This window comes from Condylura cristata, unplaced genomic scaffold, assembly GCF_000260355.1.
Source record: "Condylura cristata isolate star-nosed mole 26May11 unplaced genomic scaffold, ConCri1.0 scaffold00020, whole genome shotgun sequence".
NCBI classification, from domain to species: domain Eukaryota; kingdom Metazoa; phylum Chordata; class Mammalia; order Eulipotyphla; family Talpidae; genus Condylura; species Condylura cristata.
The window spans coordinates 12,833,422-12,852,413 of record NW_004567121.1 but is presented as its reverse complement, the minus strand read 5'-3'; the positions used below and the strand labels follow the sequence as shown (position 1 = coordinate 12,852,413).

The 18,992-nt window shown below is 43.0% G+C and overlaps 1 protein-coding gene across 2 annotated transcripts in view; it reads left to right on the top strand.

Annotated features, from left to right (window-relative positions):
- LOC105853150 (stonin-1-like) overlaps nt 1–18,725 on the top strand; it is a 21,815-nt gene extending 3,090 nt beyond the window's left edge. For both annotated transcript variants that reach the window (XM_004686212.2, XM_012727666.1), the window contains exons 2-4: nt 4,726–6,678; nt 14,481–14,683; nt 17,136–18,725. In XM_004686212.2, the coding sequence (XP_004686269.1) occupies nt 4,773–6,678; nt 14,481–14,683; nt 17,136–17,210 (2,184 nt within the window). In that variant the 5' untranslated portion in view covers nt 4,726–4,772 and the 3' untranslated portion in view covers nt 17,211–18,725. The remainder of the gene's footprint in view (nt 1–4,725; nt 6,679–14,480; nt 14,684–17,135) is intronic.
- Nucleotides 18,726–18,992: the final 267 nt, after the last annotated feature.

The window sequence follows — 18,992 nt, the reverse complement described above, 5'->3', positions numbered from 1 at the left end:
GGCGGTTGGGGGGTAAGAAACCCCTGGTTAAATAGGCAAGCTGCTTGAGTACTTTCAGAGTCTAGCGTCGTAAAGCAGATGGACAAGGGTGCAGGTGACTAAAAGAAGACACATTCTAGCTTTATCAGCTCTACACTTTCTCATCCCTCGTGAGACCTGCTGGGTTTTGGACAGACGAAGAATCTGCACAGGAAGTGGCTCCTTTCCCAGCTGCGGGTGGGGATGGGTTAGGAAAGGAGGAAAGCTCTGAAGGGAACTGGTTTTAATTGCTGATTTTGGACCAGTTGACTGTTGGGCACCTTCAGACAAGACTAGAGGAGGAGGTCACAGAACGGGGAGGGCTAAACGGCGACAATGGAATGACTGTAAAAAGGATTAATGGAAAGGATAGCAGGGATGCTGAGGAGACAGGGAGGAGCTCAGTGGGAAACAAACCTGCCCTTGATCCTGGGGTTGCTGGGAGGCTTACTGCCTTAACCCAGAGCAGCGCCCCCATCCTGCCTTTCACATGGAGACACAGGTCTGGGCTTCTATTGGGCAGAATTCTATTATGCAGAATTGAATTCTGTTTGGTTGAAGGAAGCTCATTTACGTTTACAGAGCACCTCCTTTGGGACAGTCCTGCATGAAGGGACAGTCCTGCATAGATTTTGGATTCAAGATTGGAAATTATTTCATGTAAGATTTTAAAGAAAGATTTATTTATGCATACAAAACTGAGGTACTGGCCAGAGGTGCGGGGGGTGGGTGAGAGGATTCACCAGAGACAGAGTGGGGTGCAGAACAGGTGGATTGAGTGAAATACATTGCAGAGGGGAGCAGTGGGCGAGACAGGAGAGGTCTGCTGGGTCATGTGGATCATCTCACTGGCCAGGGGTCAAACTTGTGCTGCAGTGGCTGGGGGTAGCTTCATAGAGCTGTGTTTTTTTTTTTTTTAACATAAGTTTATTTTTACATCATTTTGTACATTTTTTTTTTCCATCTCGATCATAGAACTGTGTTTTTACCCTTTGTGCCACCAGGGAGGGTCAGACAAGCAAATCCGTCACAAAATAGGGGCCTCCGTGGTGGCACAAGGGGTTAAGTAGCATTATTATGAAACTATCGGCCAGGGAGGTACAGGGAGGTACATGACGTAGCAGACCTCTCCTGTTTTGCCTGCTGCTCCCCTCAGCAGTGTATTTCAATCAGTCTGCTTGTTCTGTTCTCTATCTCTGGTGAATCCTTTTACCACCCCTGCACCTCTGGCCTGTACCCCAGTTCTTGTATGCATAAATAAATAAATCTTTAAAAAAAAAAGTTTTGCTTTCAACACCTATGGTCACTTAATAAGTAACCGGGTTGATTTTGTAAGAACATTTATTGAAGTAATGCTGATTTGTATAGGTTTCAGGTATGTGATGAGATCGACTTCTTTGGTTGGTGGAAATCACCTTTTTTTTTTTTTCATAATAAGCAAACACTCTGAAAAAATCAACATCAGTGTTCCAGATTTTGAAACTACCAGTGGAAAACAGATGAGGCAAAACACTTGGATGGATCAGATTAGAATTCAGTCTGAAGCTGAATTATTTCTTCTTTTTTTTTTCTGCTTTAATAAGCCCAATTAAAATAAATGTTTGGCTCACCTCTCACCCTGAGCGAACAATTACTTGGGCTGAATTCTTCTGAAGAGGGTCAGGCGGGATGGAGGGGTCAAGAAAGAGGGCGCGGCTGTCCTGCATCTAAGCCACCTCATGGAGTGGCCTTGGAGAAGGGAAAGCGCTTAGCCTAAGGGCGGTGACTGTCCTGTGCCCTTCAGAGAGAGCCAGCTGGCCCAGGCTGCTGCTCCACTGTGTCCTCAGGAATGTGTGGGTTTAGCAAACGGTAACACTGAGCTGCCATGTCCACAGAGGAGCCCAGGCTCGCTCTCTCTGTACCTTTCTCCTGGGCTATACTGCAGCACGTTTTGACTTTTCCTTATCAGTTGGTTTTAAAGTTTTACTTTCTGTCAGTTTCCACATTTGGTTAAAGAATCCCAGCACAAGGCTCATTTGTTCCATTGTAATACAACTGCTTTTGAAAAAACTTTCAGTTGTCAACTAATATACAAGTGTTTTAGATTTGGAGAGGATCTCAGAAATGATTCTCATCTAACCACTGCCTGTCCACAGAGGCAGTGACTGGCAGAGTGACACTCAGCAGGAGGTCACACGCACCCCCAGTTAGTGCCATGGCCCTTACTGATCAACCTGGTGTCGTTTGAGTAATTTCAGCAATTCATGCTGTTTTAGATTGGGATGAGTGCCTTGTGTTTACATTCTGCTTATTGCCCCCAAAGTGATTACACATAAATTTAGACTCAAATGTTCACATCAGTATTATTCATGCTATAATATTTAAACAGAAGAAAAAACACATGACTATCAACTGATGGATGGATAAACAAAATGTGGACGTATACTCAATGAAATATTATTCAGTCATAAAAAGGAATAAGGTTCTGATATGTGATGAACCTTGACAACAAGGGGAGGCAGAGAGGGCTGGCCTTTTAAGCTGTTAAAAGACCATATGTTACAGATCCTGTGTACAATAAAATGTATAGATTAGGCACATTCACAGAGAAAGAAAGTAGGTTTGTGTTGCTATGGCCTTTGGAAGGGGGAGAATAAGGAGTGGCAGCTGTTAGGTATGGGCCTATTTGGGGTAAAATGCATTTTTCTAGAACCAGAGATTAGTGATGGTTGCACAACTCTGAATATACTAAAAATCACTGAATTGTCACTTTTTGAAAAAGGGTGAATTTTATGTATGGAATTATGTTTCAATAGAGCTGTTATATAAGAAAAAAAAATCCTGATTCTGCCTTTTACCAGTTGGGTGATTTTGGGCAATGACTCCAAATCCAAGTAATCTCAGCCATGAAATGGAAATAATGATGTAGACCACACAGGGTCATTTTTATAAATGAGATCGTGAACTCTAAACCTCACATGTATTTAGGTTGTGAGTGGGTTATAAGATCATTGTAAACTGGGTTTTTAATTTGTATTGTCTTCCTTTTAAAGGATATTTTACTTATAAATAAAATGTACATACCTACAATGTGCAATATATTTTCGATAGCACTAATAATGTCTGACTACAATAATCATTCAAATAAAATAGTTTAGAATTAACTTAAAATTTTATTATTGTAGAAGCTGTATTTGAAGAGCTATACATTTTTCACCTTTTTTTTTTTTTTAAAGTTTTATTTATTTATACAGAACGGGGTATAGGCCAGAGATGTGGAGGGTGAGAGGATTCACCAGAGACAGAGTGGGGAGCAGAACAGGCAGGTCGACGAAGTTCACTGCTGAGGGGAGCAGCGGGCGGGTCAGGAGACATGCCGGCGGGTCAGGAGACATGACATGCCATGCCATGTGGATCTCCGGGGCAGGCAGGGATCAAACTCATGCGGAGGTGGCTTTAAGCTTCTTAGTGCTGTGCTTTAACCCGCTGCGCCACTAGGAAGGGACCTTACCTTTTTTTTTTAACCCTTTTAAGAAATAGTTAAGTGTGCAAGATTAAGTCTGTGCATGTTCTAGTACAACGGATCTCCAGAAAATTTTCATTTTGATAAAAACCGTATAACTCTCTATTGCTCTCTTTCCCAGCCCCCTAAAGCCACCATTCTATTTTCTTTTAATTAGTTAATTTATGCATACAGTACTGGGGTACAGGCCAGAGGTTCCGAGGCAGTGAGAGAATTCACCAGAGACAGAGTGGGGAGCAGAACAGGCAGATCCACGAAGTACACTGCTGAGGGGAGCTGCGGGCGGGTCAGGAGAGGTCTGCCACGCCATGTGACGGTCACCTCCGGAGCTGGGGATTGAACTCGCACTGAAGCAGCTGTGGCTGTGCCCTAACCTACTGCACCACCAGGGAAGGCCCTTTATTTTTTACTTCTATAAATTTGACTACTTTCTTTTAAGTGGAATCACACGATATTTTCTTTTTGTGCTTGGCTTATTTTACTTGACATAATATTCTTAAGTGTAACCCACGCTGAAGCTGTATATCACATTGGTTGATTTTCATACGTTGAAAATGTTCTTTGTGCTTGAAAATAATGTGTATTCTGCTGCTATTGGGGGCATAGTTCTGTATGTCTATTTGGTCTGTTTGTTCATAGTGTTGTTTAAATCCTTTGATTTCTTATTTATCTCCTATCTGGATATTCTATCCATTATTGAAAGTGGGATATTGAAAGTTTCTGCCATTATTGTGTTGTTGTCTATTTTTCTTTAAGTTTTTAGACATCTGCTTCATATATTTGTATGCTCTGATTTTTTTGGTATATATTTGTAATTGTTGTACTTTCTTGATGAGTTGACCCTTCTGTCATTCTGCAATGCCCTTCTTTGTCTGTTGTGATAGTTTTTGGCTTACAGCCTATTTGTGTGATGTTAACACAGCATCACATCTCCTGCCCTCCGTTGGTTTCTTTTGCTCAGGACATCTTCATCCATCCTTTCACTTTCAGCCTGTATGTGTCCTTAAATCTAAAATGAGTTTCTGGTAAGCAGCAAGTGGTTAGAACTTTTTAAAAATCAACTCAGCCATCAAGAGCATTAGTCTTTTTAAACAGTTCTTGTAACTCAATTTGTAAAGCTGAATGCTTTTAAAACAAATGTTTTTCAGAAAGACTAGTAACTTGATCTCCTTTCATGCGATATTCTTATCTTTCTCCTCTAACAGAGACAACATACCTAATTCATCGACAAGACCACAATCTGATTGCAAAGATGTGTTCCACGAACCCGGGCAATTGGGTCACTTTTGATGATGATGCTGCTTTTCAATCTTCTCAAAAGCCAAAGAATTTTCCTCTGGAAAATCAAGGCACCTGTAGGCCAAATGGACTCAAGCTGAACCTCTCGGGTCCTAGGGAGTTTCCCAGTGGTCCCTCCTCCACCAGCAGCACCCCCCTCTCCTCTCCCATCATAGACTTCTATTTCAGTCCAGGACCTCCAAGCAACTCTCCCCTTCCCACACCCACCAAAGACTTTCCAGGTTTTCCTGTTGTCCCCAAAGCAGGAACTCACGTGCTTTATCCTCTCCCGGAGTCATCTGCCAGCAGTCCACTCACACCGGGAGCAGCTTCCTCCTGCTTGCCTGCCAGGCCATGTCTGTCCCAGGCTTCCTCGCCCAGTGACCACTCAGGTACACACCCAGCCCCCAAAGTGGGTCTTGCAGATGAAGGCCCTCACCCGGCTGCAGACCCCGGGCTCCAAAGTGATACCTCCCAGTTTCAGTATTTTCGGGAGGACTGTGCTTTCTCAAGTCCATTTTGGAAAGATGAGAACAGTGCTTCCCTGTTTCCCACTGATCCTCCAGGAAGCAGAAAGACTTTCCCATCAAGGGACAAACAGATACCCACGGAGCAAAAAAGCTTAAATCAGTGCTCCCTCAGCTACATTTGTGAGAAGCTTGAACATCTCCAGTCATCTGAATACCAGGACTCCCTTGGAAGTTTGTCCACACAATGTCTGCATGCGGAAGACGCTGCCTCTTCCTTTGTTCCCCATACACTCTTCAGAAGTCAGCCCAAAACTGGATGGTCTTTTATGCTGAGAATTCCTGAGAAGAAGAACATGATGTCTTCCCGGCAGTGGGGACCCATTTTTCTGAAAGTCTTGCCTGGAGGAATTCTGCAAATGTATTATGAGAAGGGGTTAGAAAAACCATTCAAAGAGTTACAGCTAGATCCACATTGCAGGCTTTCTGAACCCAAAGTTGAGAACTTTAGTGTGGCAGGAAAAATCCATACTGTGAAGATTGAACATGTGGCTTACACAGAAAAAAGGAAATACCATTCTAAGACAGAACTAGTTCATGAACCAGACGTAGAACAGATGCTGAAGTTGGGGTCCACAGAGTACCACGACTTCCTTGATTTTCTGACTACTGTGGAGGAGGAGCTGATGAAGCTGCCAGCTGTTCCAAAACCCAAGAAGAACTATGAGGAGCAAGAAATTTCCCTGGAAATTGTGGACAACTTTTGGGGGAAAATCACAAGAGAAGAAGGAAAATTGGTAGAAAGTGCTGTGATAACTCAAATCTGTTGCCTCTGTTTTGTAAATGGAAACACGGAATGCTTTTTAACCTTGAATGATCTTGAATTGCAGAAGCGAGATGAACACTATTTTGAAAAAGACCCAGACAAGAAAGGGATTGTTATTCTGGACTATCATTTTCATAAGTCCGTAAAAGTGCAAGAATTTGAGCAATCAAGAATCATTAAGTTTGTACCCCTGGATGCCTGCCGGTTCGAACTGATGCGTTTTAAGACTCTGTACCATGGAGAAGATCTTCCCTTTTCCCTGAAGTCTACGGTTGTGGTCCAGGGGGCATATGTGGAACTTCAGGCCTTTGTCAACATGGTCCCGTCACAGGCCAGTTCCTCGAGGTCCTGTGACAACATAATGATACACTTTCCTGTCCCTTCACAGTGGATTAAGGCTCTCTGGACCATGAACCTCCAGAGGCAGAAGTCCCTGAAAGCCAAGATGAATCGCCGGGCTTGTCTGGGGAGTTTACAAGAGCCTGAGTCTGAACCTGTCATACAGGTCACAGTGGGATCAGCGAAATACGAGAGTGCCTACCGGGCCGTGGTGTGGAAGATTGACCGGCTTCCCGATAAAAATTCAAGTAAATAGCAAACTCCCCCACCCCCTTGATTCACGTAAATAGCAACCCCCCTCACCCCCGCCACTTGCCTTTCCTGTGAAATAGATGATTTTCACCCTCCTTGGGCTGAGATAGGCTGAGGCAGATGGCAATAACTTCAGTCAGCTGAGGCCATGTTTCCGTGGCTGGTAGGAGACAGAACATTTAGTCAAACACCTGGGTTATTTTTAACTTTTGTGCCTATTCTACCAGAGAAGTTTAACTTAAAAAAATTTTAATGTCATAAGAAAATACCATCCCAGGCTAAGATTTTGTTGTGGATGGTGGCACTGAGGGGATATTTGCAGTTCAATGTCTGACATCAACCATCACCCTCAAAATATCAGAACTGTTCCTCACATGGCTTAGATTGCTTAATGAAACCTTTAAGCATCTGTTATCCATGAATGCTTTTTCCTGTAGTTTCAGCCATAACATTTCCTTCTTAGGATTTAGCTCCCTGATCTTTGAAATAAGACTGTCTTTTTTTAAACCCAAATTGATTTATTTGGCCAAATAGACCCACTTGGCCACATCTGTTATCTGTTTCAAAATTAGGTAGACATAACTTATGTGTTTAAAATCCAGTTAATTTTTAAACATTTTGAAAAGAAAACAATCAATGTAGACATTCAGAACTCTGAAGAAATCATCCTACACCTCATTTATTTTAGAATAGTTAGTTGTGGGTGTAGTAGAGCAAAAAAGCAAATTTTGAAATTAGGACTTGCTGTTTTAGTTACATTATTTCTAGCAGAACACTGGGCTAAGGAGTTAGGTTGGGGACAGATTTGACTTGATGCATATATTCACTTAACCAAAACTTTATTAAACATTTAACTGTATACCAAGAGCCACATCAGTTGCTAGGCATAGAGAGAAATAAAGCCTGATCCAGTCTTCCAGGGAAATTGAAGTACCTCTTAAGGTCCTCCAGGCTGTAGACTTCAGAGGAAGTATTTTTGTTCACTTAATTCCATTGTAGTGTTTCTCAACTCTGAGCGTGGCGTTAGAATAGCCAGAGAACTTTTATTTTTATGTCCTGATCTCACATTTATTTTAGAGCCATTCACCGCTATAATTTGTATTAAATAAGATATACTCTACAGTGGGGGTAGTGAGGTTACCTGAAGGGATGAGAACATTTGTCTCCCTGACATTAATTGAAAGGAACAAAGGAGAGTTTTTCTATCTTCTTGTCTCCAAAGGGGCTCAGAAGTCTGGCCCCATGTATAAAGCTTGAATAATCTTTTATGAAAAAGGAGTGTAAGAGAAAGGAAGGTACTAACATGGACAGACCCATGCAGCAGGTAGATTTGCAGTCACAATTATGCCCCTCGGACATACAGGACACTTTGCATAATACTTTGCATAATAATCTTGATGTTTAGCATCCAGTCCAAGTCTGTCAATTAAATCAGAATCCCTGGGGGAAGGACTCTAGCATGTTTTGAGAGTGCCTCAGGTGAACCCAACTTGTAGCCAGGGTTGAGGGATTCTGTTCTGTGGGCCTTGCAATGTTCTGGAGCAGGAGGAGTGAGCCCCGACCAAAGTGGGCCTCCCCCTGGGCTCTGCAGGGCCGTCTTGTCAGTCACTTGTTTTCTGTTGCCTTAACATCTGTTACCTTGTTTTAGCTCAGGCGATGGTCCTGCCAGACTAAGGACACAGCCCAGCAGACGGGTCGCCCATGCCCCTGTGCGAAGGGCAGTCCCCCACATGGTGGCCTTCCCGAGCGCCCACTCTTCTCGGTTCATGCCAGTTCTGCTCCTAGCGTCCGCATGACTCCCATCAGTTACAGTTCTAGTCCCAAGGGGCTCAGGGCGAGGAGGTGATGAGAGCATTAACCCACAGTGGCCCCAAGCCCAGCTCATCTGCAATGTGATGGGAATATCTTCCACAGGGGATACTTCCTGTTTTCTTTTATGACTTTTCTTAGGAAAAAGCTAAAGCCTTTCCCAGATGATGTTCCTTCCAGGGAAACAAGTTTTGAGGAGAAGATTCCAAATGACCTGTTCCAAAAGTTATATGTGCTACTTTTAGGCTAGAGGGGTTATTAAAACCAGAATATGATTGTGTTTTATTATGCTAAACATAAAGGAAAAGAGGAAAGCGGGCCAGAATCCTGCTTAATCTCCTATATCCCCAGAACTCCTTCGAAGTCTGGGTGATGCCCCAATATCTGTGGTTTTCCTGCGACCCTAAAGTTGGCCACTAGGACTGGGAAAAAAGGCCCAGCAGAGCTGGCATGTAGATTTGCAGTCACAATTATGCCTCTCAGAGTGGAGCATGAAGGGTCGGGGTGTGGAGGGCAGGTGTGGGGGCGGGGGAGGGTCCAGGCACTCAGGAGGGCGCTGAGGAACAGAGCACTCCACGGGCCCTGACCGTGGCAGTCACGCCTAGTTTAGATGGAGACCCAAAACCAATCATTCTTTTCCAGTTTTGGAAGGGGAACGAATCTATAACTCCCAGTGAAATTGATTCTGTTTATAACATTGCATTTTCCCAGAGTTAATGGCATGGTTGTTGATTCAATCAACAAGAATTGGAGAAGAAGGGCTCATCCATGAACTCATTCCTTCCTAAATTTCCACTAAGTGTGAGTGCTGGGTGTTGGGGAGGGAGATAGAAACATGATCCCAGCGCTCTGGAAACAAAACAGTCTAGTAGCCAAGATGGACTTGGACGCAACTGTGCAAGTGCCTGTGGGAACGTGTTCTCCTCAGGTGTGTACAGCGCACAGACTGATCCTGGAGAAGTGGCTGACAGACTGCCAGGGCACTGGGAAGCCTGTCTGAAGAGATGACGGTTTTGCTTGCTGTGCAAGGATCAGGAAGACGCCATGGAGAACAGAGACACAGAAACACAGGCTTGTAGGTGGGGGCTGACCCAGGCTTAGGGAGTGAGTTGGTGGAGAAGAAACAGCAGGAGCCTCGCTGTGGGATGCAGCATCTGTCAGCAGTGCCCTGGAGTGTTTTCAGGCAGCCTCGTGATGGAATCAGCTTGTTTTAAAAAAATGCATGCGTTGTGGAGGAGAGATGCGGGAGTAGATTATAGATACAGAGAGGCTGGTAGGAGGTGAGAGGTGCTGAGCAGAGCCCGTGACAGACAGTGGGAGCATTTGTGGGGAGCATTCGGTGGGGGTGAGGCTGTGCTGGGAAGCAAAAGAAATCACCCCAGACCCCTCTGCAGTCTCCTGCACCAGGAGGGTTAGCTAAGGAAAAACAATAATGGGTGAAGAATCCAGCCTACTTGTAAATTCTTAATAATGGATCAGACCAGGAATATTTACATTTTGGGTCCTGGGGCATCAAGGAGAGAAGGGGAGCACTCACATGACAAGGAGGTGGTAACCTCTTTCTTACTGTGAGAGTAAAGATGAGATTCTTAGATAGCAAGTACACGGTACATGTTTACTGATAAACCTACAACTCAGGGAGACCCTCCCCCACCTTCTGGGTCATAAAAGGGAGAGCAGTGATTGCTGCTTCTATCAGGAAAAGGGCAGAAGTTTAGACCATTGTGATCTCTTTTTTGATTAGGGAGGAACTAAGGATTTGGGCAAGAACAGAAATTTCTTCCAGCCTTGAGGCCTTCACTGCTCTCAGGCAAAACCATCTGCATCCTCTAAGTCATGGTAAAATTCTTCCCGAGGCCCACAGGGCCATGACTGGCCTCTAATTCCCTTACCAAGGTGACAAGAAGTCCTTCTCAGGGCCTAATGGAGGAAGGTTTATTTGATCATTTTGGGGGGACTGAGCCCCACAGCTGGGTGACGAAATCTAGAGGAGGCGCCTCCAAGACATTGTTGATCTGTGGGTAAGTGAGGTGACAGGAGGAGTTAGGGGCTTTGTTTTGGTGATGGTGCCTCTCATCACATCTCCCTGACTGCAAGGGAGAGTCTCGTTAGGTCACTAGAACTTTAAAATCATTCCCCTAATAAGGCCCAGTCCTGCCAATCAGACTCTTGGGGACGAGGGCCTGGTGTTGGTGCCCGTGAAAGGGTCTGCCAAGAGCTGGGTGAGGATGGCTGAGCTGGCACCTCTTCTGGGAAGCCTGTCAGTGCTGAGATGGAGTGCTTTCCTCCCTGTCCTGTACACCCGTGTCACGTTTACTAGTAGGGAGCTCATTCAGAACAGTGACGAGTGGGCGTTTCCAGAGGCTGGCGGGTCTTGATCTTGACCTTCAGAAATTCTTCTGGAGCGTGTGCTGCCACCTGGCGGCACACACAGCATAGCACTTTACAGGCGTGCTAGTCAGCTGCGCGGTTGTCATTCACTGCAAAGTGCCTTTGCCATCAGAGTTGCTTTGTCAGGCCTGCGTGCAAAGCGAGGCCCAGAGAAAGGCCATGGGCCATGTCAGGGAGGGGGTGGGGGTGACTCTGCTGCCCAAGCTTCTCTGCGTCTTTGGAGTGGTGGGGAGGGAGGCTAATACCAGCCTGGCAAATCTGCCTCTGAGAAGCCTCGAAAGATTAGACTGGTTCCGGGAACAAATCCGTGTCCTAAGGACGTGCTCCTCAAGCTTCTGTGTGCACGTGAAGTCACTGTTAGAATGCAGGTCTGACACCGCAAGAGGGCCCTGGGTACCAGGTTTCCCACACATGCTTAAGCGATGCTCATACTGTGCCCTACCACACCTAGAGTAGTGGGGTCTTAGGATGTGTCTCTTTTCCTGTGTGACTTTAATATCAGGCAGGTGGTTAGGGAACAGAAGATTGAATAAAACATTACCCTTTTCTGATCAGTTTCTGAAAAAACCTCTGTTATGAGAAAAAAGTAAGGCCACTAAGGAGACTAATTAAAACATTTTCATTGCCTGTCCTGTGGATTTTTGAGGTCAGGATTGGCCTTTCTTTGTCACTTGTGATTCAGGGCAGGTGGAAGGGCCGCCGGCCCTCCCTGTCTGCTAAAGTGTCATCAGTGTCAGTACTCCTTTCAGTTTTACAATAAAGGGTGGCCTGGCAGGTAGCTGGAGTAGTTCACTCAGACCAAAGCATGAATAGGACAGAGGGACAGACCAGCCCTTCCTGACTAGCTTTTCTTGGGCGATGCAAGAGAGAAAAAGGAAGGGGAGAAACAAGGACAGGAAGAGAAAGGAATCGAAGAAGAGAAAGACTGAGAACACTGGCTCACGTAAATTCAGAAGGGGAATGGAGGTGGGAGAGAGTCAATGAATGAGTTCTCAACCTTCCCAATTTCATCAACTTCGAAATATAAATCGCTTTTGTCTTATTTTTCTGCTCTGTCATCAGCACATGGTTCACGCTCTCCACTTGAATCACCATCTTACCACTCTTACCAGTTCTCAGCACCTGCTTCTGATGGCTATCATTTTGGTTCAAGTGGTGCCAGATATGGACTAGAGACCTAAGTAGATTTTGTGATTTTCATTACTTCTGAAAGTGATGGAGCGAGATAACAATTACGGAAGCCCGAGAGTGCCCCCTGGTGGTAGGACTGAGACAAACAACATATTTTCCTTCTAAATTCTTTTTTAAACTGTGACAAGTATCTATGTCAAGTAACAGTAGCCCAAAGCGTGCCAGACTTTGTGCCAGGGACAGGCATGATACCTCTCTTCATGGAGAAAATTCTGAAGGGGGAGTGTGTCACTAAACATTGTAGAGTATTTACAGTTCTTAACAGCCAAGGAAAATGCCTGAAAAACTTGAAAGGGAAATGTTTTCCTTTATCTTTTATAAGTTTTTTTTTTTTAAAGGGAAAAACAGATTGAAAGGTTTTGCTTCTAACATTGGAGTTCTAGATCTTCAGATGGGTAATTTTCATTCAAAAGTCACCAAATTGCTTTTTTCTTATAAAATGTGTTACCAAATTAGTTAACTTCTAATGTTTTCAGCTCTACAAGTATAGACTTCTCAGTCCCTTCATTAACAAAATTAAAGTTATATAGTAGCCACATTAAGATAGATGTTCCATTTTTAATTGACCAGCACTTGGTAACATAGCCTCTCTGTCTAGCATATCTGTCTGTAGCATGAACTTGGTGTACTGCTGCTTCAGAGCTCTGTGTGTGCCAGCTGGCTTAATCCTCACAACCCCGGAAGGTTCAAGTTATCATCCTCTCCAAGGCTCAGAAAGATCAAGTAACCTGTATGGGATTATACAGCTATGAAGTAACAGAGCTGGGATGGGACTGGATAATGGGGACCCAGTTTGTGTTCTTTCTTTTTTTTTTTTAAAGATTTATTTGTGCATACAGAACTGGGTACAGGCCAGAGGTGTGGGGGCGGTGAGAGGCTTCACCAGAGACAGAGTGGGGAGCAGAACAGGCAGATCAATGAAGCACACTGCTGAGGGGAGCAGTGGGATGGGTCAGGAGAGGTCTGCCGCGCCATGTGGTCACCTCCCGAGGTGGGGATTGAACTCATGCTGAAGTGGCTTTAACTTCTTAGTGCTGTGCTTTAACCCACTGCGCCACCAGGGCGGGCCCTAGTTTGTGTTCTTATCAGTGCCATCAAGACCTCAGAGCTCCCAAGTTAAGTTTAAATGAACTTACTGTGTCCCTGCTGCAGAGAGAATACAAGAAAGGGTAATGGGTTTGGAAATCTCCAGTGTGTGTGTGTGTGTGTGTGTGTGTGTGTGTGTGTGTGTGTAAGAATAAAGTCACCACTTGGCCGCAGTGTCTGGGCAGTTTAAAGCACCTCAGCGGCCTCTGTTGACCTACCCTAGGAGATGGCTAATGAGCATCCATTGGCTAATAGACTGATACTTTTCAGGGCCTTTTACAGTTTTAGAATTCTATTAGTCTCTCTACAAGAAACAGGTTGTAAGGAACGAAAGGCAACTTATCTTTTAAGAATTAAGTGAAATCCTTTAAATTCCTGTTTTTGTGCCTTAAGCTATATTTTGATGGAAATGTTCTTTTTCTGTCAGTGGTGCGTAATTGAATTTGGCTTTTGAATGACTGTCATCTCATACATGTATTTAAGTAAAGATAGTTGTTTTGGCTGTATAATTGTGGACAATGCAATAGAATCATGGACATTCGTAGTTCCTACACTAATTACACGGAAAGTAATTTTTACTGTCTTATCACATGCAGGCATTATATGACCTCACTTAAAATCTTTGAATATAGCCCATATGCTAGGTCTGGCATGGAGGCTGTCTTTGATCAGAGTAGATACTTAGTAAATGGAAAATTTAATGAAAGCAAATATTAGATGGGAACACTGAAGCTAGTATGCTCATCTTTACACTGTATATAATCCAGTCAAAGTTTTATGAGCATTACAATCATAAAAATATCTTCTGAAATGTAGTAAATTTTGTTTAACTTTAAAAAAATCAGAATTTTTTAGAATGTGACTTAATTTGGACTGAGGTTTACCTTTTCGTTATTAATCAACAACCACAGTGGTAAGAAAATGAATGCATTTATTACAGAAGTTTTATTCAGTCTGCTTAAGTCTTGTGAAAGATCCTGTGCGTATTGTAATGAAATAATGATGCTTAATGTAAATATTACTCATACTTTAATTAAAGAAACTTAGCATACTTCTAATTTAAAACATTTTTCAGGAGTTAATGTATGCATTTGTATAGTAATAAAGTTGTACATATTTTAAAAATAGTACTTAAAAAGCACAGTGCCCCCAGTTAATGCTAAATCACGAATTTTGATGGTATGTTGTTTAACTGGAATTCATTTTGCTTTAGTGCTAACAGAATTGTTTATTAAGTCAGGGATGAGTCCTTAAGTTCAGGAGAAATGTTCAGTGGCTGTTGAAACGCTTTACCTGACCATTTCATTTTTCCCACCTCAAGGTCCTGATCATCCCCATTGTTTGTCGTACAAACTAGAACTTGGGTCAGACCAAGAAATCCCCTCTGACTGGCACCCATTTGCCACTGTTCAGTTTGGGATACTTGGTGCCTGCGCCTCACGGACAGAGGTCAGGTCCCTGGGGGTGGAGAGTGATGTCCAGCCACAGAAACATATCCAGCAGCGGTCCTGCTACAACATCCAGGTAGGCCCAAAGCCCTCCGCTTTGTGTTGGGGTTTCCAGAGCTGTGATCTGACTTGTGTTTAAATATTGGCTTTGCTCTCTCAGGTGATCTCGTGCACCCGAGTGGTGCGTATTTGTCCTAGAAAAGAGCTCCGTCATGGAAACTAGATGGTCACCTGTGAGCCTGTTTTTTTTCCCCTCAGCTCTAGAGAACATCAAGAGCCCAGCACACAGTGCCGCCTACTTAACAATTCAACTCTGAATGGAAAACAGGCTATTAAAAAGGAATTCGTGCATCAAAAGCATATTTATAATAAAAATTATGTTGAAATATCTTTTCCCAAGATATGTTCTGTTGAACACGTGTTGCATACAAGAAGAAAATAAGTTGGGGAATGCTGTAGGCTCCTGTTAAATGAAGGCTCTGAGAAGCCTTGAAATAAAGAAACTTGTTAAACTTAACCCACTTTCCCCAACTCTTGCTTGCAAGGTGATATGCTTATGAAACACCTTCTGGAATAGTATTCTACGCTGCACCCTATAGGTATTGCTGCATTATTCTTACAACAGCTTTAAATGCTCACCCTACTTCTGCCTTCCCAGGGCAGAACAATTAAAGACATGCACTTGCATCTGTCTGAGCTTGCTTTCTCTTCTCATCTTCCAAGTTAGTAAATAAAGACAGGACCACTGCCTCCTGCTTCCTGTAGTATTTTGAAATGATGACATGTTTTTTGTTTATCAACATACTGTTTAATTAGAAGATATTTCCGAGCACACAAGTATTGAATAGCAAATAAACTGGTGGTCCAGTTTTAAATCTAGCTTTTGTTGTCATGCACATGAATAATATTTTCTAATAACGTTTTAAAATCGGTATGTTACTTGAACCTCAGCTGGGATTAATATCACTCTGACTTCCTCCTCATTTATTCTTAAATCAGAAATGGTGTGATGATAGAAGATCTCGTTAACACCACTTAGTGCTTGTATAACAGGGATAGAGATTAGGCTTTTTCTTTATTTTGGACTGTGTTTACAAATCTGTACGCTTGGGTCCATGCAGTGGATATTTTTTGCTATTGATAAAATTAACGATGTCTGGCTACTCTCTTGTGTGTCCCTCTGGGGCCCCCCAGCATCTGGGAGGTGATCAGGCTATAGAAAGAGGCCTTGCTCCAGGACACACCCCCTGCTAGGACAGCCTGCCTCCAGTGACTGGTGGATACAGGGATAGAAAGACTACTTGCTTCATTTTGGGATAACTGCAGGGCCATCTGGCTTCAGTTCTGCTTGGGATTGACTGAGCCTTTATTTATTTTTATTTTATTTTAAGATTTATTTACTTGTGCATGCAGAACTGGGGTACAGGCCAGAGGTGCAGGGGCAGTGAGAGGATTCACCAGAGACAGAGTGGGAAGCAGGATAGGCAGATCGACTGAAGTACACTGCTGAGGGGAGCAGTGAGCAAGACAGAAGAGGTCTACGGTGCCATGTGGGTCACCTCCCTGGCTGGGAACTCGTGCCGCAGTGGCTGTGATAGCTTCATAGTGCTGTGCTTTAACCCATTGCGCCACCAGGGAGGGCCCTGTTTAAAGTTTTCTCTGTGACTGAAGTGTAGGTCAGGATCCCTGGAGACTTTGTTTATACCTATATTTCCAGTCACAGGATGTGTCAGCTCAAAATTATACTAAGTCTTTCAGTTTTTAATAACATTTACTAATTGATAAACAGTTGGTGGCTGTCAGTTTCAAAATGTTACCTTCCATATTGTAAGTATCTAACTGAACAATATCCAAGTGCCTGATGTAATCAGATTTCGGGAACACAAGGTGTCTGTGTGACCCTTACCTTCTAGTGGGGAATGAAAGTAATTAGTAACTGAATAAATAATAGAATTTTCAATAATAGGGTCTAAGAAGAGGATAAAACAGGGCTATAGGATAGGTGTTGGAGGGCTTCCTTATCTAGAAGAGCTTGCGTGAGGAGGTGATGTATGAGCTTTTTGGAGAAAATGAGGGGCAGGCAGATGGTTCTGCTGAGTTTGTAAACTGGTTTATAGTTTGTAAACTGGCTTGGTTTAGCTGACCAAAGAACTGATTTGGTCAACAATCTCAGAAGGGCCAGAGGCTGGGTAATTATCCTTGGGGTATAATCAATGTCATATCTAGCCAGATCTGAGAATGTCGTATCAATACACCCACACTGTGGCCCTTTTATAAAAGCTATGTTAGACTTAGAAGAGAGGAGAGTCCTCGTTAAGCTTGACACTAGAGAGGAGAGTCTGGGGGCTCCGTGGCTCAAGGGGAGAGCAGAGTTCCTTAGGAAGGAGCTAGCATGAGGAGGAGTGGCTGTGCCTGTGTCCAAAGGATAAAGTGACTACTGTCCCTGCCTCGCCTATAGAGTAGGACTGGACAGGTGTTAGTGCCGTGTCACATGTGTTAATACTGCCTGGTTTGTTTCTGCATAACAGGTTGAAATAGAGAAGAAGTGGATTAAAATTGACGGAGAAGATCCAGATAAAGCTGGTGACTGCGTCACGCAATAGGAGCAGCGAGAGTAAATGACGACTCAGTTTTCAGCTATGTAATTCACAGAAAGTGAACCATATGAAGTTTTGCTGCTGTACAGTGGAGACGACTTCTGAATAGAGGTCCAATGTCTGTGGTTAGAGAAGTTTAGACCTGAAACTGAACAATCTATATTTTATGCTTTTGATATGTTTGTGCCCCAGGGGTTGAATCTAAAATGTATCTGTAACTTGTGTGATGTTTAGTTTCCTATTGAAACTCAAAAGCACTGTTATTCAGTGTGTTACCTGACTGCCAGCTTGGGTAAAGGGTTTTGATTTGTGATTACTCAGTGGCTGATTGTTTTGTACCCTGGATTCCCAAGTGCCATATTTATTGTCCTCCAGTATCCTTTTCTTGCTGTGTTAGCACCTGTATTGGAGGGCAAGGCAATCAAATGAGACATAACCAAATTACTTAATTTACTCTCTGACTCATCCTTTAAATACAGCTGGTATTGGAACCACAACTTATGAGTTGTGGAAATACCTGCAATTTTGAATTATTTAGCCTTCCTGTCTTCATACCACACTGGTGACTAATCATCAGCAGTATTTGGTACCTCCCTTACCCCAACTGTATTCTCATTTTCAAAATGTGTTTGTATTCTGGCTTGTACGGCAAAGAAGCTATTTGAGTTGACATACATATTTTAGTGCAAGTCACTAAGACTTACTGCCTTTACTGCCTTTTGCTTGGAGAAATTCCTTTCAAAAATGGAATCCCAGTGTTGGATACTAGCTAAAATATTTATGTACATTAGATATGAATTTTTAAAGTTCATGAATATGATTTCCCAAAAGTACAGATGCTAAAAAATATTTTGATAAAGTATTATTTGTAATTAACACAAGCCTCTCTTGAGTAGAAGTTTAAATTATATTATGATTATTTTATGTTAGTTCTGCTGTTGTGCTATTAATGCTAATTCTGTTTAATTTAGAGTATTTTTCTTGAAAAGAAGGCAAAGTGAAAGATACTAAATTAATGTTATCTAGATTTCCAAGAGGTGGCATTCTGTTTTTTACAGTTAGATTAATCTTTGGTTTATATGGAAAAGTCAGTGACATTAGCATTTATAATTCAGGTTATGATTTCCTTTCAGTATTTATAGTGAAAGGATAAACTTTTGAAATTTATGAAATTTATATTCTAGCTATTTTTTAGCCTGAAAAACAAAGCCTTCCATGTAGTATTAAAACACCTTTGAGTTACATTGAATCTTAAATATGACTAGGAGGTATTTTTCTTTATTTACCAAAGTGTTTGATTAAAAACAGATGTAATAATGTTCTTCCAAATAACACTTATTTGTTGGGCCGCAGAACTTATGTCATACATTTTATTAATTTGTATTAGATTCATTTTAATTTGTTAAGAAATGGATTCAAACAAACATTATGATGGTCAGTACCAATCAACAGATTTTATTGCTTTTTTTTTTTTTAAAGATTTATTTATTTGTGCATACAGAACTAGGGTACAGGCCAGAGGCTCAGGGGTGGCGAGAGGCTTCACCAGAGACAGAGTGGGGAGCAGAACAGGCAGATCGACGAAGTACACTGCTGAGGGGAGCAGCGGGCGGGTCAGGAGAGGTCTGCCACGCCATGTGGTCTCCTCCGCCATGTGGTCTCCTCCGTGGCAGGCGGGGATCAAACTTATGCGGAAATGGCTTTAGCTTCTTAGTGCTGTGCTTTAACCCGCTGTGCCACCAGGGAGGGCCAGATTTTATTGCTTTTTATTCGTTGCCATAAAGACAA